This window comes from Acomys russatus, chromosome 6, assembly GCF_903995435.1.
Source record: "Acomys russatus chromosome 6, mAcoRus1.1, whole genome shotgun sequence".
In the NCBI taxonomy this organism is placed as follows: domain Eukaryota; kingdom Metazoa; phylum Chordata; class Mammalia; order Rodentia; family Muridae; genus Acomys; species Acomys russatus.
The window spans coordinates 38805462-38827798 of NC_067142.1; the positions used below are offsets into that span (position 1 = coordinate 38805462).

Here is a 22337-nt window from a genome sequence, read left to right on the forward strand (position 1 = left end):
ACTTACCATAACATGAGGGTATATCGGACCATCCATCATCAGTACACGTGATAGAGCCTTTGGAATGTTTTTGTCTGTTTTCGTACCCAACATGGCACTCATAATCTAATTTGTCATTGAGTTTAAACCATGTGCTATTAGTTTTGGTTCCAGCATTCTCAAATACAGGCATATCACAAGCCTCTAATGTAAAATAAAAACAGAAGAGTTCATTTCTAATCATTTCTCATATGTCGAGATCGAAAGTACGTATAGGCTAATATATGATAACAAATTAAGCACTGTATAAACACACCCTTAGAAGAGCTTATCAGCTCATTTTTCTTATGTTGATCACATGCTACCAATAAAATAGACAGGTGCAGGTGTGTTTTTAGTACAGTATAATAACATTTTGAACAGTAAGGTCTCATATTTAGTAGTTAATGTGACTTATAAAATATAGGAAAGTTGATTAGCTAAATGTAATATAGGTACCTTGATACTCATAATTTTATATAAATGAATATTATATGGAAATATTTTAATTGCTGTTTCTTTAGCTACATTCTGTAAAAGCATAACAGACAGAAAGTTAGAAATTAAAAATAATGAATATCTTAAATTGCCTATCATTTAAAGTATGTTGACTAGTTTTTTTTTTGAAAAGAAGCACTAGCTACCTCTGGTAAATAAAATTAGATAACTAACTATTAGAAACTAATTCTTAGAAAACCTTCATTAGTCCTAGATCCTAAAACAAGGAAAACTTTAAAACACCACAATATTCTACTACCTGGAAATGTTTATTTTTTCCAATATCAAGATATTTGACAAGAGTCTCTAAGAGTGAGGCTTTCTGAGATGAGTCTTAATTTATAGTATCAAATACATATTAAAAGGTTATCACATATTCGGAGATTTAAAACATGGACATATATCTTCATTTCAAACTTTACATCTTGGAGCAAAGGATTTGATATTCAAGGAAGAAGACCTTTTTTAAAGGTAGCTAGTCAAAGAATCCTTCACTAGACTTAAACTCATATGATATTTTAAGGCAATGTAAAGGCAAATGAACTCATATTTTATAATGCAAGAATGGGTCCAAAGGGAAAAACAAATAGACACGTGTATTTTTTTCTTGAACTTTAAAACGTATCTTTCAAATGAAATAGCATCACTCACTGGAAGGAGAACAAAGCTAAACCTTTATATATCACTACTGTAATGCCAGCAATACAATGAAATACTCACTAATGCATGATGGTTGAGCTGACCATCCATTTTGGAGGCAAGTAATTGTTCCTGATGTTTCTCCATTTTCTGTTACATAGCCCTGTTTACAACTATACTGTGTTTCTCTATTTAGAGCATATGTTGGATCACTTTCAGAAAAAAATCCGTTCTCAATTTCTATATCTGTATTTGAACATGTCTCTAAAAAAAAAGGAGTCATAAAAAGATGAGTTTGTGCAGAGTAGCTTAAGGAATCACAATATAAAAACATATTTAAAATAGCAATTTGCAATTGGAGATCAAGAATAATCAAAATAATTCACATTACTGGGCTAAAGAAAACTACTCACAGGTTTAAAGGTAAACCACAATTATCTGTGAAACAAACAAAACTTAAACCACTCATATTTATTAATTATTTTTGCCCAAGTGAATCCATACTCTTACAGAATGTCAGTACTCTTGAAAGTATTTTTTTTTCCTTGTACTTCTTTTAAACCTGAGAATAAATCAGGTCTTTTAGATGTATCAAACTCATTTTTGCTATTAGGGCTCTTGTGGTTGGGTTATGATCTTGGAAAATCTATTCACATAAGTGCTACAGACTCAAATACCAAGAATTTTAATTTTCATTGTAACTGCATACCTATAAAACAATGGGTGTTCAAAGTTCAAAAACATTCAGAGCAAATAATAAGTTTACTTAGTGTTTTCATGTCAAGATGATGCCTCCTCAAATCTTTTCCAAATGAACTTGAAAATGTAAAAGTAAAATTTGCAATTTCATTTTTATCAGCTGGATAATATTTCATTGTAAAATGTACGAGATATAAATATATTGCATGAGCATATTAACAACAAAAAAAGAAACTATCAAAGTATATTTCTTTCAGTCACTAGGTTTCTTCTTGGAACACATTTTTTCTTGTGTATGGATAAGTAGAAAATAAAAGAAAAAACATTAAATATTTTATATAATATCACCAAAAATATAAAATAAAACATTTGAAGGTAGCTAAGTAGTGAAAAGATAGGAACACCATCAAACAGCTAGAAAAGAATAAGAATAAATGGTTTCACTTTATGTACTTATAAAAAAGTAAATACCAACATAATAACATTTTAAAAACCTGAAAAAGATGAAGAGAGATCAAGCAGAAGTCAAATGAGGGAAAGATAACTGAAGTTTTGATTTTGTAAAGGCATGTAATAAAATTATAAATAAAATTAAAGTAGAGCTCCCCCTTACACAAAAAACAAGGGGACAGAAGCTTATAGTGAAAGACTGGCGAAAAAAAAAAGAAAAAGGGGGCTATAGAAACAGTAGGAGAGCCAGGAAATGTAGATTACTGTGAGGAAGCAGTATTTTCAAGTCACAGCAAATAAGATGTACATATGATTTTAGAAGGATAATGAGAGTATGCACAACGTGTGCAGAAGTTCAAAGTAGACTAATTCTAGCACACACAGCGAAGCTGGTCACAGATCCCACCCTAACTGTGGGCAGTTGGCAATAAATAGCTATGTAAAAGAAGAATATATTTTCTTTAGAGCATACCTCCAGTAGATCAGTCAGTGTTTATTGTAATACCACACATCCAAGAATGTAAATACACCACAAATTAGACTTCATGGGTTTGTTGAAGGAAAAAAAAAAAAAGAACACAAAGTTGGGTTGGGGTTAGAAGAAGCATACCTGGGGGTAGTTCAGGATGGGTGGTTATGATTAAAACACATCATATGAAATTTTCAGAGAATCTAATTTTCAAAAAACTAAAAGTATTTAAGTAACAAATATAAGCAAAAAATCACAAATAGTATTTACTTGGACCTCATAAAGTGTTAAAATACACATACTGGAATAACTACTAGAAACTCATGCTGAGCCAGGTTATATAAGAAAATATTTACAAATTTGATAAGAAGTTATATCTTAGACAAATTATTGTAATATAAATTATATAATAAAACAGTCAATTAAAGGGGAATTTTTAGGTGATTGCTATTATTTGCCAACTACGAATAAAAATTAAAGATACACTTTCTCATCTGATGTGTTTAGAATCTCAAACACAACTCTCTTGATTTTTAGAGGAATCCCCCACCCCCGCCCCGGTACAGATATCCATGAGCCTTGATGGTCTCCCTAAGGCTATCTTACCAAATGCAATCTCAGATTCAAAGAAATCCCTATTAAAATACCTACATAATTTTTAAAATTTACATATTCATTTATAATCTTACACATATATAAAATAAACTACATACAACAAGAAGAAGCATGAAAAAATAAGGAATTATATTAATGTTACATTCATAGTGTAAGAAAACATACTTCCTATCTTGGTGAATCTCAAATTCTGAATGTAAATCAATATCTATCATATCTCATCTTTGTTAACTTAAAACATTTATCTAGACCTAAAAATATTTTAACCTCTAAACAACTAAGGTTCATTGTAAAACTAAACTACCTGGTCTTCAGAGACTTGAGAAGAAATAAAATTAATTACCTGAGTAAACAGGAAGTATAGATTAGTGGCTTTCAAAGTGAAAAAAAAAAATGACAGAGACAGTTTGCTGTCTGAACAGTCACCGGTAACTCTCTATAACATTGGAACATCATCTTCAGCTTTCTGGGCCAATATATCTGACAGACATATTTATGATGCAGGAACTAGTGAGGACTTGATTACTCTGTCTTGGCAGAGTTTGGCCATCAAGTCTGCCTGCATCCAAGCTTGCCCATTTTTAGACAATATTCTGTCTGTGACAGTAATGAGGACATTTTTCCAAGTGACTGGCTTGCTACATTTGAAGCCATTTCCATAACGAGGTTCTTTGATGCTCATCGTCTTCTTTGAGGTAGGCTGAGTGTTGTCAGGAGTTAACCTGTCTTGTTGTCAAGGAATCTTTAGAATAACAAAAGCATCTTTAAATGCCATATTCTGTATGTCTCTGAGGCTTTTGAAGACCTTATCGAACTATTTTGCCATATATATCTATAGAATCATATCTATATGTTAGACCTAGGATATATATTTTGTGATGAAAATAAACTAGTAATTGAAATGACCATGATTTGATCAACTAACAATTAACTTGTGTTACTTAATTATCCTAAACAGCCTGCCATAGCACTTTCAAGGTATTGGAAGTAAACCTTGTCTTATAATCGAACTGAATGGGTACAATATCTCATATTAGAATAGAATGGAATAGATCTCATAATAGAATAAAATAGAATAGATAGAATAGAATGTGTGTGTGTGTGAAGAATAATCTTAAATTTGAATTTCAAACCAATGTATCACAATTAAAATTATTTTGCATCAATATACAAAATTCTATACCAATGAATTAAAAATAACCTTGTGAATAACAATTAAGGCCTTAAGTTGAAGAGTAGACTCAATCAATGGTCTACTCTTTGTTCTATCAACCCTATATATTTCTGTATTCCCCCTTCTTTCTTTTCAACCATTATCTCCAAGCCTAAGAAAGAAAGATAAAGGAAAAGAGAGACATCCCTGAGTCCAACCTCGCTCTCTCTCTGAATAAGACCAATATTAACTTATAACTATTCCCAATGTGCTCACTCTGAGCAGAGTGTCTATGTCCTCACCATGCATGGTCTTTGGTGCATCAGTCTCTGCAGCCACCCCTTCCTTTGCCTGGATTTTTTAAATGTATATTTTATTTATTATAATTTATTCACAGTACCTCCTGATTGTTATCCTGTCCCTATTATCTTCTCATTCCTACACTCTCTCCCTCTTCTCCCTATCTCCCCACCCCAGACCTCTGGCAATAGCCTATTAAGTCTCATCAAGCTAGCCTACATTTGGGGCTGGAGTGACGGCTCAGTGGTTAAGAGCACTGACTGCTCTTCCAGAGTTCTTGAGTTCAATTTCCGGCAACTACATGGTGGCTCACAACCATCTATAATGAGATCTGATGCCCTGTTCTGCCTTGCAGGTGTACATGCAGGCAGAGAACTGTATAGATAATAATAAATAAATCTTTAAAAAAAAGAAAGATAGCCTACATCCTCTTCCACTGTGTGCCCACTAGGTCATCTTGGCAAGGGACAGTGACCAAATCATGGGCACCTGAGTGCATGTCTGAGTCATGCAGCAGCAGTCACCTACTTTCTCCCGTGTGGAGAATCACCAGTCCATTGGCTATATCTGATCAGGGTGTCTTGGTTCTCTGCATGCATTGTCCTTGACTGGTGTATCAGTTTGTGCAGTCCCTCTGTGGCCAGATCCATAGGCCTTGATGGTCTCCCTGTAGAGCTCCTTTTCCCTCCTAGACCTTCCATGCACCAACTCTTCCCTACAACTCTCAGCACCCTGCCCAGAGTCCAGCTTCGAGTCACAGTATCTGTCCCAATCAATGCCCCACTGAATCTCTCAGAGTGCATCTATGTTAGGCTAATATGCATTTATAAGTGAGAATATACCATGTGTGCTTTTCTGGGTCTGTGTTACCTCACTTAGAATGATCATTTCTGGCTCCATACATTTGCCTTTAAATGTCAAGATTTCCTTGTTTTTAATAGCTGAATAGTATTCCATTATGGAAATGTACCAGTTTCTTTATCCATTCTTTGGTTGAGGGATGTCTAGGTTGTTTCTAGATTCTAGCTGTTACAAATGAAGCTGCTATGAACATAGTTGAGCAAATATCCTTGTTGTATGGCCTATATAATTCTTTACAGACCTTGAAAAATCAAACTCAACTTCATATGAAAAAAAAAAAAAAACAACAGAATAGCTAAAACAATCCTGTAAAAAAAATAAAAGATCTTCTGGATGACTCTCCATGCTGAATCTGAAGCTATACTGTAGAACAACAATAATAAAAACGGCATGGTACTGGAATAGAAATAGGCTGGCTGATCAACAGAATCGAATCAAAGACCCAGAAATAATGCAACACACACTTGGTTTTTGACAAAGTCAAAACCATACAATAGAAAAAAAAATAACATCTTCAGCAAATGGTGCTGGTCCTGCTCGATGTCTACATGTTGAAAAATTCAAATAGATTCATATTTATCAACCTGCACAAAACTAAAGTCCAAGAAGATTAAAGACATCAACATAAAATCAGACACAGTAAACCTGTTAGGAGAAAAAGTGGGGAAGAGCCTTGAATTTATTGGTAGAGGAGACAATCCTTGAAAAGAACACCTGTTTAAAATTTGTACTAGGAGCTCCGGCTCTAAGATCAATAATTAATAAATGGACTTCATGAAACCAAAAGCTTCTGTAAGGCAAAGGACACTGTCAACAGAAAAATATGATAGCCTGCAGACTGGGAGAAGATCTTCATTAACCCTAAATCTGAGAAGGAGCTAATATCCAAAATATATTTAAAAAAAACTGAAGAAATTAAACACTACCAAATCCAATTATCCAGTTAAAAATGGGGTACAGAGCTAAACAGAGAATTCTCAACAAAAGAACACTGAATGGACGAAAAACATTTAAAGAAAGTATACAAAATATTAATTCACCAAAGATAAAAATTCTTATATATAAATACATAATGGCCTAGTTATCTAAAAGAGAATAAAGCAAAGAATGGTTTCTCATCAGCAAAATGGTACAATAGAAAGCATTAGACATAAATTCAAAGATATGTTAACATTTAAAGACAATCACATTAGTATATAAAAAGACAATATTATTCTGGGATTAGTTACTTAAAATTTGTTTTGAAAATTCTCGATAATGCTAATCAAATCTAATCAAGGTTTTTTTTTTTAAAGTGGCAATCTGAAGTAAACAAAGAACATACTTATTACATGTGAAACTCAGAGATTGATTTTAAGAATTCTTAATATACCAGCAAACTAGTTATAAATGAATGAATTAGAAATTACATATAAAATTGAAATGATACACTCCAAATTGACATAGGACTATTTTTTTAAAAAAGCAAATCATATTAAAATGAATGTATGCCAACATTATTATGTTGTAATATTTATAGACATTTATTTTAAAATAAAATGTGACATAATGCATCCATTTGCAAGGATATAGAACAAGAAAAAAGACATTGACACAAATGTATATTAGTACATTAGTACACATTTTGGAGAAACACCGGAAAACTAGACAATGTACAACTTCCCAGAATCCCCTTCTGAGTTACACATCACAGAGAATTCAGAGACAACTTTCAGTACTATAAAATATCATGCAACTACTTCAATATATTAATGGTGTATGTGGCCATTATCATATCTGGTTGATTTCAAACAACTGTTTTATAACTGTTTTGTGTTAAATGACAAAACAATATCAAAATATATAATACTATGAGTTAAATAAAAGATTAATCAATGTTTTGTTGTATTATGATCTAATTTCTACTGGTTTGTTTGCTTTGCTATATACTTGTCAAGGATCCTATATATTAACTTATACACACTTGAAACAATGAAGCATTTTGCCAAAATTAATATAAATGGGACAGAGAGTCATGAGCATCTTGTGATCTCAAGGCAGGTTACTTACTGACACGGATACACTTGGGTTGAGGGGACCAGCCATTCTCTGTGCATGTCATTGTGTCTTGACCATTGGGAAGGTTGTAGCCAGGGTAACACTTGACTTCCACAGACTGATCCTGAACATATTTTCTTTCCCAGAATGAAGAATGCCCATTCTCCACATAATGGAAAATACATTCCCCTAAGGACCAAAAAATGATAAATGAAAAAAAAACCTGATTTATTTTTACAATAAATTAAACTAAATAAAAATTTATCCTTACAGCCATATAATGACATGCATGGCATTCACAAATAAAACCAATGCCAAATGTTCAAAAGAGTAGCACTTACCTTTAGGCTATATAAATAAAATATGCAAGTGTGAAAGCATTCTTACAGTCTTCGTTTTTGATGTTCATTTTATGTGAGTGGCTCACAAAGGCAGACACTGATTGTCTTTGCTCACAAATTCTGTTGGCCCATTTTTTTTTTTTTTCTTGAGAAACCTAACTGTACTAATGCATGTGCTCTTCTCTTCCATCCTTTGGAGAATTAAACATGATAAAACATGATTTAATATAGACACTGACTTACTAAGGCATGGGACTGCAGGCTTCCACCCTTCCTCTGTGCAGCGAATGTAGTCCCAGTCTGACCCTGAAGGAGTCACAAATCCATTGTTGCAGTGATAGCGCATCTTCTTTAACGTAGGTAGCAGGAAGAGGAGTCTGTTCATCTTTTCTGTATATAGAAGTCCATTTTTGATTTGTGGAAGTTTACAAAATTTCACTTGCAATAAAACAAACAAACAAAAAGAAAAAAACACTCATATCAGAGATGTATCACTTGATTAATGAATTGCTATGAACTAAAATAACTAAACAAGAAGACCGAGGGTGTCTTGAACAGGAAAACAAGTAGAATTCGGACACTTGCAACATATGCAACAAGTTATATCTTACAAATCACCAGAAAAGTGGATTAGAGATATTTGATAATATCCAATATGATAAAAGCATATTCATAATTTTAACTGAAACTGAACTATAACATGAATATATCATATTGAGCTATACCTGTGCCTTAGTATTAAAGTGCTATATTGTTTATTGTATCAACATGCTCGTATGTAATAACTTTGTTTTCATGTTCTTATTTATAAATAATTAGTATTTCAAATATCAGAATATTTTTAATTTTTCCATGAAGTATAATTCTACTTCAGAGAACTTCACATACTTATGTTAAACTAATTCTAACAAATATATCAAACACATACTAATTTCTTATGGCTTCCTTATTCTATTTAATTTTTGTTTTATAAGAGAAAATTTCAAGAATTTTCTAAACATTGGCATATGTTTAATAGTTTTAAATTATTTTTAACCTAAGTGCTCACTATTAACCTTACCAATCATTGAACATGAAGGTCACTTATTTTCTGATGTCTTCTTTAATTTTTTCTTCCTTGTCTTAATGTTTTCATTATACAAGTTTTTTATTTGCTTGATTAGTTAGTATAAGATACTTTATTTTAGTTTGGTTGTGAAAGGTACTATTTCCCTGATTTTTTTCTTTCAATATGTTTGTCATTTGCATATAGGAAGGCTACTAATATTTGTATTTTAATTCAATATCCTGCTACTTTGCTGAAAGTGTTTATCAGCTGTAGAAGTTGCACTGTACACCTTGGCATCTTTTAGATGCAAAATTGTCACAGACACTGAGGACAAGTTGTAGAGGCTTTGCTTAACAAAGTTCCAAAGACCTCTGACTTCCCAGCATGATCTATAGACATCCAGAACAGCTGCTGAGGCTTTACTTGACAAAGTTCCAAAGATCTTTGGCTGATCACCACTGCCCTTAAATATTATGTATGGTTCAGGTGTACTTTTGCCTAAAAACTACTTTTAAATCTACTTTTTCTCTATTTCTCACTTTGACTATGAGCCTTCATGAAATGTACACTGGAAATCTTCTTTCAACAGAGAATATTAAAAGAAGAGGCATCTGATGAAAGTCTTGAGACAATGAGAAAGTCTTGTCTCTGACTTTTGTGATCACCCAGGCAGAAAATGTTTGAAAAGAAAGTTAGGGCTTTGCTATAACAGCACTTGCTTAGATATTGTTAGTTGTAGAAAAGTAAAATTAGTTTCTTTAGAATCTGCTTTGAATTCAATAGAAGGTGGGCTTGAAACATCATGCTTTACAGATATTTTATAATATAGGACCCCTTGGCCCTTAGTTTAGGCTTGGATAGCTCACCTGTTGTTTTGGGACCGGAAGTAAGTCAAGTTTTTTTTCTGTCTTAAGAACATTTAATTTCTAGCCGGGAGTGGTGGCACACGCCTTTAATCCCAGCACTCAGGAGGCAGAGGCAGGTGGATCGCTGTGAGTTCAAGGCCAGCCTGGTCTACAAAGCGAGTCCAGGACAGCCAAGGCTACATAGAGAAACCCTGTCTCGAAAAACAAACAAACAAACAAACAAACAAACAAAACACAAAAAACCCCAAAACAACAACAAAAAAGAACATTTAATTTCAAGCTATGTTGCTATGACAATCATGTAAAGACAATGGATTTTGCCCTGGGAAATATATGATTAAACCTTTCCAAGTATTGTTTAAGAAATAATAGTCAGGTCATGCTGACTGTTGATTGGAAATTGATTGATTTTTGCTATGTGCCTTATTATAGCTTGTACAGAACTGTTTGTATTTCTTTGTTAGATTGTTCTCTTGTTCTGTTGATTTATAAATGCTCTATTGATTTTAAAAGATGATGAAATTATGATATAATCTGTAAAGAAAAAACTGAAATTCACTTTAAGTAAAGTACTGGGGTTGGCCCAAGAGCAAGCAGAAGAAAAATAAAGTTCTCCTGGGCTAGAAGACCTTTCAGTTTGCATGGCAATTTATGTCTGGACCTCAATATTTCTTTTCTCTTTCTTTACTCAGTTTCACCTCAACAATTAGTTCCCTATAACTAAGTGTTCATTAATAGTTGGTCTCTTTGGCTAGCTGTTCCTTGCCAGCTCAATTCTCCCTACCTCAGAACTACTAAGCTAGTCTATGGGATAAAATCAGATCATCTGCAAGTAAAGATGCTTTAATTCCTTCTTTCCTTGCTTGAATTCCTTTGCTCTCCTCCACAGCCAGACATGAGGGCTTGTGTTTTTTCCCACTGTGTCATTTCACCTATTTCACCCAAAAATTTCTTTTCAAGCTTTCTTCTGAACAGGAAAGTCTCCTCTTGCTTGGTATGAATAGTCAGGGAAGCTACTGCTGGCTTACTCTCCTTCACAGAGATCATAGAGATGTTATTCCAGGTTTCTGAATCTTATATTTGTTAAGGTCCATTCCCCCACCCTTCATGACATCTTCATGCAGCTATCCAAGCCAGGCCCTGTGTTGTAGCCTATCATCCCAGTACTTCTTAGTACCTGAAAGGTATGAGGATCAGGAATTCAAAATCACCCCTGGCTCTACAGCGAATTAAAGGCTGGTTTGGGGAGCATTATCCAGTGTTAGGGGCCATAAAACAAGGAAGCTATCTACTTGTATTGATTTGAGAAGGAGGAGCAGCAGGAGGAGAAGGAGGATGAGAAGAAGAAGAAGAAGAAGAAGAAGAAGAAGAAGAAGAAGAAGAAGAAGAAGAAGAAGAAGAAGAAGAAGAAGAAGAAGAAGAAGAAGAAGAAGAAGAAGAAGAAGAAGAAGAAGAAGAAGAAGAAAGCTAGGAAACTCAGTCATTCAACCATCCTGGGAAATCTGTACATATCAAAGACTATTCAAGGAAATCAGGACTAACCCACTATCTTTAAGGTTTTCTGTGTTCATTGTGCTCTACCTAACTCATTAATATGTTCATAAAAATTAAGTCATGGATAGCTTCTGAAAATAATTTAAATATATGGCTTCTTTTCATTGTTTTCTAATAGTTTATATAATTAGAAGTTGAAACTCAGATATGAAAGATACCTACATTTGATAGAGGTAAATATAATAAAAGAAGCACATATGACAAAAAAATGTAATCAATAATATATTACCATGTACATTTTTATTTGTCTGGTGATAGCTTCAATGAAAACACAAATGCCTTTGTAAGAGGTACCCTGCAAAGTAAGAATCAGAGAATGTGACCAAAACAGATATGGAATTCCCTTAAGAAAGGAGTCCAAAACAAAGTATACTAGGGGGTTTTGATACTGTGAATGATGAGAGATATTCTCTCCTAGAATTTCGAGAGGAAAGATTATCCCACACTTCAAAACTATTGACCTCCAGAACTATGAAATAATGTTGTAAGAAATATTGCTTGGGGTTAAATTATGATAACAGCAGACAAAATATATCATATTTAGATTTAAACATGTAAATCTAAGGAGGAATATGATTTTACACAAGTTTGATGATGGAATTGCATGTTGGTTTTAAGAATACTGATTACAATGACAGTGTTTTATGAGATAGAAAAGGAGCAAAGGCAAGAAGTAAGATAGCTGAGGTTGGTGAAGGGTGTGCAATAAACTGCCATGCTGGCAGTGCAAATCACTTCTAAATCTTTAGGACATTTGAAATTAAAACATGGCAAAATAACCTTTATTTTTATCCATAAACATGATATGTGTGACAAATAACTTTATTTTTAATATAAAGGTATTATTCATAGGTATATTATTATTCAGGTATATGATTTTGATGTGTCAAAATTGTGTGGAGACACCTTGAATTTTGATGGTTTTTCAATGGAAACTATTTCTCTAGAGAGTTTGCAGATGGGAAAAAAAAATATAATCTGGCTCACTTTTTCCCCAGAAGGAAAAGTACCGTATGTAGAATATGGACAAATGGTACCAGACATTATCATCAGATCTGTAGAACATCTAGTCCTTTCATATCCACTTTCACAACCATATCATGCTTACACTCCACTTTCTAATTCAGTTTAAACCATGTGATGTTTCCTATGTGTCTGGCATTCACTATTACTGGCATGGTACTAGACACTTATGACATATTTTAAAAAGCAGGATTTCATTTATAATCTAAACTTATGCACACATGAAGCAGACAAAGTCATTCAACAATAAATCATACACTAGCACATTTTTCTTTAAAAAATTATGGTAATTTTATTTAAAGTGTCTATATCTTTTATTCACAAGCTCTTGTATAAACAAACAGGTCTCAACCAATGCCAAATGTATAATAGAGATGCATAGCTGTTGTATATCATTGTATCTGTTATATACATGTCATACATCAAATAATGAAGTCACCACCATATCCATCATCTCAAAAGTGAACGCAGAGGAATTTTGTTGCAAAACATAGACAAATATTCCATGAAGAAGGAAAGGAAGATCCCTAATATATTTAGTTATCATTGTATGGCTGTAGAGGGACAGACTAAATCTCATTGGATCTGCAAAAGTTTTTAACTTCTGAAGCATGTGCAATGTTGGAGTCCCAAAAGTTCATATATTAGTGTTGTTCGCCAAACTGTGGCCTTATGTAGATAATGCAGAAGCAATCAGAGGTGATGGTTAGAAAACAGACGTTTGATCACTGAGGACCTAAGGATTTGGGGATCCTGGCCACTGGCTGTTTCTTCTCCTTTTGTTCCTCAGTGCCTGCAGTGAAGAGTTTATGGACATGGGCTCTTGCTGAATTATTTTGCTAACATGACAAGGAGAAACATAGACCAAAGCCTCTGAAATGTGCATGGAAACAAATGTTTTCTTCTTTTAAGTTGATTGCTAGATATTCAGACACGGTGAGCAATAATTGACCAACACAGGATGTTCCCCACTTCAGTACACTTTACCAAGATGATTACTGTTAACACTCTGTTTAGAAAGCCTAAATTATGACAAAATGTAAAATATTTATGGGTGATTCTTTCCTCATGGAAGGCTGTGATGATTTTATCACCACAAAATGTGTTAAAGGATTGTAAAAGTCATAAATATTTCACTAGATAAGATACCACCATGTAGATAAAATAATGTACAGACCACATTCTTAATGCCTCCTGTCATCCTTCCTCTTAGCTCTTCTCAACTACCTAAACATCACAATTAAGCCTTATTTAGTCCATTAGCCATGTGACTATTTGTGTGTGTGTTATATGCAAATGAATTCATGGCTTCCTTCATGTGCACATGAAAGGCTAATGAGGAAAATCAGATGTTTTATCTACTATTCCTCATGTTATTGAGACAGGGTCCCTTACTGAACCAGAGGCTTACCATTTCAGCAGAGCTGGCTACCCAGTGAATGTCTGAGTATCTACCTGTCTCCATTTGCTGCTGGAATTATGAGGATATGCAACCATTTACAGATTTTTAAGCGTGATGAGTCTCAAATTTTGGTCCTCATGCTTGTTCAGGAAATGGTCTCACCTGTTGAGCTATCTCCTCAACCCCCTGTGACATTTTTTGAACCCTAGATTTTATATCTGTGATTGTCAATTATACTTTTGTGTTTAGCTGCACTTCTTTGCCATATTTAATATTTTAATGTAACATATTTTACTTAAGTACACATTTTAAAGCCCATCTTAACAATACTATATAATGGTATATGCTCGTAGTTATATATTCTAATTATTGAAACATTAAACATGTATTTATATGTACATTTATTTCCTCATATGCCAAAGTGATAACCAGGCAATGAGACGGTGTGTCTTAGAGCTCAAGTAGGGGTAACTTCCTAAAATCTGCACCACAGCTCTCCTCTAAGGAAGACAGCTATGAAACATACTGTGATAATAAATTTGAAAATCTAGAAGAAACAAATTCTGAACACTAATGTCACTACAATGAAACACAGTGCAAAGAGTTATGGATCTGAAGGAGTGTTAAATCTAAAAAGGAGAATTTTGGAATAAAGTGGACTCAATGTTTAATTCTGCCAAAATGTAAAGAATGCTTAACACTCCATCTTAGACTTCCAAAAATATTGGAGAACCACTCAGAAACTGTCATTTATAAGTGTGAAGGTACCTATTTCAGAACACAGGCTATACTTTTATTGTTAATTTTTTCCTGATGGTAACTTTGCTAAGCTGGGCAAATGAAATCCAAGGTGCAGCATTATTTTATGCAACTACTTTTTTATGTCTTCCACCTGTTTGGCTGCGTCCTCCTGCATTTGATTACGGATTTTATTTGTCTCCTCCATTATCATCTCATAGTGCTATTTGAAGAGATTATTATTATTATTATTATTATTATTATTATTATTATTATTATTATTATTATCAAGAGTTACATGAAAGGTATTTGAAGTTTAAACAGTAAGCCTTGTTTGATATATCAGTATTTTGGAGTCTAAGAAAAGAGGATTTTCATTGATTTTAAGCCAGGCTGTGCTACATAAGTGACTTTGAGGTCAGCCTAGGACACAAGTAAGACCATAAGTTAGTTAAGAGAATAAGATTGACTCTTGTTGGGGAATCAGGTGGCCGACTGAGGAAATTCACTTCTCCAAGTCCACTATCCCAGTCTCGAGCCCAGCTCTACAAAGATCTTCTCCTCCAACCTCCCTTCTCTCAACACATCTTATTTCCCAGCCTCCAATACTAGCAGCTACTCTCTGGGAATACACCAGCTGATCAGGCCAGGCAAATAGGTAAGCTAACTGAATATGTCACTACTCCCTCATCTCCCCAGGTGCCATTCCTAACTCTGCAGTAGAATTCCTACAGAACACTTGCTGAAGCTTTCCTCCTCATCACCCTGCCCACATCACCTGTTAGTGCAATAGATCTTCCCCCTTCTAGCCTCCCGCCCACAACTTGCTTCCTTATCAAAGACCCCAGCTCCTACAGGGACTCCCTGCTAAGCCAGAGGGCACTCCTGTCATGAAAGCAGGTAAGCTGACAAGATCTTTACCTCTCCCTCTGTTCCTCCAGATCCAATCGCCAAGTCTCATCACCAGCTCTGCACCAGAACACTGCTGCAGCATCCACCTACCCCATCTCTAATAAATCTGATGACCTTCCTGCACCAAACTCCCTCCCTTCACTCATTGCTTTATTCCACACCCAACTGCAGCAGGCACTCCTTGCTAACCCACAGTCCACTCCTACCAGGGAAGCAGGTAAACTAAGGGTAGATCTTCATCTTTCCATCAGTTTCTCCAGATCCAATCCTCTAGTCTCATCTCTGGCTCTATAGCAGACCATCTGGGGTGACCTCTCTGCCCCATTCCAAGAAGACTAAAGTTTAGATCCTGGTGGAAACTGTACACTCTTCTTTTCTCTTGTGAACCACCTTAGACCAATAGTCCATCCTATTCCTGAGTGTCATCTCCATATACCTAGAAACACATTGTACCTGGAACCCCCAGTGGCCACATTTTCAGGTATACAGAAAATTCCCTACTGAGTAACACACAGCAACCACACTCTTCTAAAATCCAGAGAGGAAACAGAAACCAATGAACGTAAAAAAAAACTATACCCAACAAAGGCAAAACAGAAATCAGCACCTATCCCTCTAATCTTCAAAATCCCGTACCCTAGATGCCAGTGTAGCTTCACAATCAATAACTGCAGCAACCCTACTACAAAATGCCCTGAGAATTCTAACACAGCTTAAGCACAAGAAAAACACCTTTTAAAAAACCTGTATGAATAGGTTAGAGGTCATTAAAGAGGAAATGAAAACATTTCTTAAAACAAATCCAAGAAAACAGAAATAAAAGTAGGAAGGAAAAAAAATGAGTAAAACATTTTAGGTTCAAGACCTTAAAATGGAAATACAATGAATAAGGAAAAGTCAAACTGAGGAAATTCTGTAAGTCAAAAAATCTGGAATTGCCTACAGAGGTAAGTTTGACCAACAAAATCCAAAATATACCAGGGAAAATCTCACATGGGGAAGAAACAATAAAACAATGGATACATCAGTCAAAGAAAATGTTAAATCTGACGCAATACATAGAGAATATCTGGAATACTATGAAAGGATAAAATTAAAGAATAATAGCTGAAGGAGAAGAAACCCAGGTCAAGGGCACAGAATAGTTTCAACAAAGTCATAGAAAAAAATCTTTCTGACCTAAAGAAGGAGACGCCTTTAAAAGCACAAGTAATATGCAGAAAATAAAATAGATTGTATCAGGAAAGAACATTTCCTAGGCACATAATAACCAAAACAGTAACCATAAAGAACAAAGAATATTAAAAGCTGCCAGGCAAAAGGAGCAAGTAACATATAAAAAGCAGACCTATTAAAATTATACCTGACTTCTCAATGAAGGCTGAAAGCAATAAGGTCCTGGACAGATGTGCATCAGTCTCTAAGAGACCACAGATACCAGCCTAGACTACTACACCAGCAAGATTTCCAATTACAATAGATGGAGAAAATAAGACATTATATGATAAACCAAATTTAAGCAATAGTCCAACAGAAGGAGAAAGAAGAAAAACTCCAACATAAAAAGATTAAATAAAACCATGGAATAACAGGGAACTGTCGGCACATCATATAGGAATGGATTCCTGTGAGGAGAATTCTGAGTGCTTGTGAGGACATCATAAGAAAATAAGAGAAGAGTCTTATGACCTCAGTTTCTTCAAAACTTGGCATTCTTCTTGGAATGTGTTTCTATGTTCCTTCCAACTGTAGCAGATAGGAATGAGTTTACTTCATATCTTCATATTACTTTATATTTTGCATTTACTTTATATTACTGCTTGTTATTTTTAGTCAATTAAATGTTTCAATTATATGCCTCCATGTAGGTATATCATGTTTATTTATTTATTTATTTATTTATTTATTTATTTATTTATTTATTTATTTTGAAGTGAAGCTTGTCCTTGAGATGGTATACAGCTTGAACTCATGAGAATGTTGCTTACATGGCCTTTCTGAACCTTCAGAGTATAAATTGTCTGGGTTCTGAATAAAGGTGGCTTTTGGATGAGAGTTTAGTCTGCTTTATTTATTAGTACAATTATCCCAAGTTCCACTGTATTTATCAAGGTGACAAGGAATAAATAATCTCAGCTCAGCAAAATCAAAAGACAAGAAGCAAACACACTACTACTACTACTACTTACTAACTGCTACCAACACCAACAACAAGGTAGCATGTGTGGGGAAACAGCAGCTGTGCTGGTACTGACCATTACTTGTTTTTGTCTGCAGTTGAAACATTGTGCTCCACTGGTTGCCTTCATTTCCCTTGTTTTGAGTCTCATTATTTGGCCCTTGGTAGCCTCCCCCTAGGGACTTTCCACAGTGCTGTTTGATTGCTGGTTCCTCCCCTATATAAACAGCTCTGTTACTCCCAATAATGGCACTCTCTTAGCACGAATGACCCATTGTTGTGTTGTTTTTTCAATCTGCAGACCCTTGTCGTAGCCTAGACTAGCAGTGCGGGCACTAAAAGCGTGAATTAGCAATTAGTCACTGATATCTCTCAAGATCAATGGACTGAAGTGCCCCTCCCTCTTTCGCAGAATGGGTATGAAAACAGGATCTACTCTCCTGTTGACCACAGCACAACACACCTCAACATCCAAGGTAGACATTACCTCACAATAGAGGGATAGAAAAAGAGTTTTCCAAGCAAATGGACTTAAGAAATCAGCTGGTATATCCATTTTAATATCTAACAAAATTTAAAACAAAATTAGTCAAAAGAGACAAGGACAGACACTTTACACTTTTCAGAGGAAAGAATCACTAAGATGATCTTTCAATTTTTAACATTTATGCTCTAAATGCAAGAGTATCCAGCTTTTAAAAGGAAACACCATTAAAGCTTATATCCTAGGGACCATCACACATTGATAGTGTGAGATTCCAATACTCCACTTTCACCAATAGATAGGCCATCCAGACAGAAACTAAACAGAGAGATAATGGAGCTAAAATGTTATGAATCAAATGAGCCTAATAACTATCTACAGAAAATTTCACCCAAACACAAAAGAACATGCCTTCTCAGTACCTCATAGAAATTTCTCCAAAATTTTCACATACTTGGTTACAAAGCAAGTCTCAACAGATTCAAGAAAGTTGAAGTAACATCCTGCATCCTATCAGACCACCTTGGATTAAAGGTGAATATAAAAAACAGAACAATGGAAAGCTTACAAACTCATGGAAAGTGAACAACTCTCTACTGAATGAAAAATGTGTCCCTACAGAAATAAATAAAGAATTTAGACAATCAAGAATACAATAAAATTGAAAACACAGCATACCAAAACTTATGAGGCACAATGAAAGTTGTGCTTAGAGGCACTAAGGGCCTACGTTAAACCAAACAAAAACAAAAACAAAAAACTTGGATCGATATCAACTAGCAACTTAACAAAACCCCTGAAATCTTTACCTTAAAAAGAGGAAATAACACCAAAAAGGAATAGGTGACAATAACTAATCATTTTTTATTATTTCTTACCATTTACTCAGCACTGAAATCAATAAAGTAAAAACAAAGAGAACAATATAAAAAAAATCAGTGAAACAAAGAGTTGACTCTTTTAAAAAATCAGTAAGATTGACAAATCTTATGCCTTATTAACTAAAAAGTAGAGAAAGAATATTCAAATGAACAAAAATCAGGTTCAACACAGAAAGAGAATTATATATCAATTTCCCTTATAAACATACTCAAAAAATCCACTCAATAAAATATTTTCAAAGCCTTAAGCCATCAAGTAGGCTTGATCATAGAGAGATGGGAATAATTCACATTATTTAAATCAATAATTATAATGCACTATGAAAACAAATTGAAAGAGAGAAACCACACGATCATGTCATTAGGTACAAAAGAGGTCTTTGACAAATTTCCAACACAACTACCTGATAAAAGTTCTGGAGAGATTAGGGATTAAAGGGGCATAAATCAATATAATAAAGGCAGTTTACAGAAAACCCATAGCCAAAATAAACTGAAATGGTGCAACAATTCCACTAAAATCAGGAACAAGACAAAGTTGCCCACTCTCTTTATCTACCCATTCATTATAGTACTTAAAGGCTTAGCTAGATTGATAAGATTGTGGAAGGAGATCTTGGGAATACACATTGGAAAGGGAGAAGTCATCTTATCTTTCTTTAAAGATGATACAAAATAGTATATACAAATTACTCTAAAAATTCTACTGGAACTCCTACAGCTGATAAACAGTTTCAGTAAAGTAGCTGGTTAAAAAAATTAACTCACAAAAAACAGTAGCTTTCATATATACAAATGATATACTGACTGAGGAAAAAAATCAAAGGGACAACATCTTTCACAATAACTTTAAAAATATAAAATATCTTGGAGTAACTCTAACAAAGTGAGAGTTGTGTGATAAATTTGTCATGTTCTGAAGAAAGAAAATGAAGATATCAGAATTCTTCATTTTCTTTCTTCAAAACGTAACGATTTTATCACACAACTCTCACTTTGTTAAAGCTATTGTGCGTGGGCGTCACCTTTTCCAGACCTACTTTAGTTGGGGTTCTTTAAGTGTTTATACCTCCCTTCCAACCCACCTACCCTGTATAGGAGACAAAGGAGGCTTATGGGAACAGGAGAAATAGACCTTGTTGAAATCATTTTCTGGGACCTATTCCCCTGGCATAGCCAGCAGGATTTCAGCTCTAGGAGCATCTCAAAGTACAGCATTGAACAGCCAAATCACACCGAGACCCAAAAAGCCCCTGCCACTTGTTCTGGGTTCATATACATATCTCCTCTCATAGTGTCTTTCAGCTGGCAACAACCATGTGCCCCACCCCACAACAAAGTGATTCGACTTCTAAGTAGATAAACATCACCTGTTCTTTCACAAGCCTGTTCCCCACCCCACACTTGATATTAAAGCAAAAACATGCTTACATCCAAAACCTATCCCACACTTGGGATCAAAACAAAAATGTGTTTACATCCACTACAATTGTGAATGATGTTGCAGTTTATAAAAATGTGCTCAGCATAGTGCTTACAGCTTAATAAATCATAATTTCTCTGTGTCAGTCATTGGTGAAGTAACTGGTTGAAGAAAAGTTATCATAATAATTTATTGTATGATTTAAAATAGAAAGAATAATTCATCTTACTACAACAAGAGACTTTAGAACACTCATCACTTAATGGGATATATTCATCAAAATCCTTTAAAACTCAGGAAAGGCCCGCAGAAAAGTCAGAAAGATGTGAAAAGCCAGAGGAGATGGGGGAGATCAGGGGAACCTGGCCCTTTGAATCAAGTGAAAAATGTCTCATATGAACTTATGGAGTATGAGGCATCAAGCTTCGGTCCTGCAGGTCCTCTGTGTATATATTATAGTTTTTACTTTAGCGTTTTTTGGGACTCCTCTGTGAGTGAGTGGTTCTCTGATTCCTGTACCTTCTCTTGGGTTCTTCCACTTCTGTTGTTCGTCTTGTCCAGATTCAATGTTGTCTTTGTTTTACCGTATTATGTCTTACATGGTTATGTTTTACCCTTGTTTCTTAGAAGCCTATTCTTCTTAAAATGACAGACAGAAAGGGAGTGGAGGAGAGGTAGGGAGGAACTGGATGGACTAGAGGTAGAGGAAACCTGTTATAATTAGATTTTTTTCGTGAGAAAAGGACCTCTTTTCCATAAATGAGAAAAAAATCAATTTCAAGATTAGAAAGAAGGATAGATGATATACAGATACATGATAGATAAATAAGTTGATAGCTAGATAATTGGAAGACTGACAAGAACAACAAAAAAAATCTAATTGGCTGATGATGATAACCTGAAAAAAGAGATAAGCAAGTTGTTTTATGGCAGTCCACTGGAGTTCCAAAGGACAGAACAGTGTCCCTTTGCCTGAGGCTTCCATGTAAAAAACAAAAGTAGCAGAAAGGTAAAATCATCAAATTGGCTTGCAGATATATAACCGAGACTGACGGAGCATGTTTAAGGCTTCCTTAAGGCTTTAAGGCAGGCAGCTGGAATTCCTCATCTGGATTTCCAGGAAGAGCGGAGAAAGCAACTGAAAGATCATCTATAGCAAATTTATCTATGGAGATGGAACAGGGGAGCAATGGGAAACTCCAGCGTACTGTTTCAACTTTCCCACTGGAAGTCAAGGGCACTGATTGGATCATGTGATCTCTATCTGTTGCTATTTGTTCTATTACTTAGAAGCTTCATCCAAGGGTAGTCTTACAGGGGAGATCCAGATGGCTGTCATTAAGTACCTAGCTGCCCTAGACGATTAATGCTAGATACCTTGAAAAGGCCTGAAATAATGTTCTGCTGTCAATCAGTCAGTCAGTCAGTCAGTCTGTCTGTCTGTCTGTCTCTCTGTCAGCCATTTATATATCTATTTCTTACTTGCTATTTGTTCTTTCACTTTTCTTGCTGGATATTTTGTAAACTCATTCAAATGGAAAAATATGACCCTTGTAGGTCATTCTCTGGACTCTACAGAATGCCAGACACAGTCTAAATTAAATTGGATGGACTAGGCATACTATATTTACAGATATATACGTATGTAAATATGCATACACTTATGCAATGACAATTAGAAAAAATGAATCAGAGAACATAGAAAGGACTATTGGAAGAAAGCACAAGAGAATTATAGTTATATTGT

The 22337-nt window shown here is 34.7% G+C and overlaps 1 protein-coding gene across 1 annotated transcript in view; it reads right to left on the reverse strand.

Annotated features, from left to right (window-relative positions):
* LOC127191078 (complement factor H-like) overlaps positions 1-22337 on the reverse strand; it is a 147537-nt gene that overhangs the window by 18818 nt on the left and 106382 nt on the right. Inside the window, exons 14-17 of the mRNA XM_051148318.1 lie at positions 8324-8554; positions 7752-7928; positions 1237-1419; positions 7-183 (exon numbers count right to left, since the gene is read on the reverse strand). Coding sequence (XP_051004275.1) covers positions 7-183; positions 1237-1419; positions 7752-7928; positions 8324-8554 — 768 coding nt within the window. The remainder of the gene's footprint in view (positions 1-6; positions 184-1236; positions 1420-7751; positions 7929-8323; positions 8555-22337) is intronic.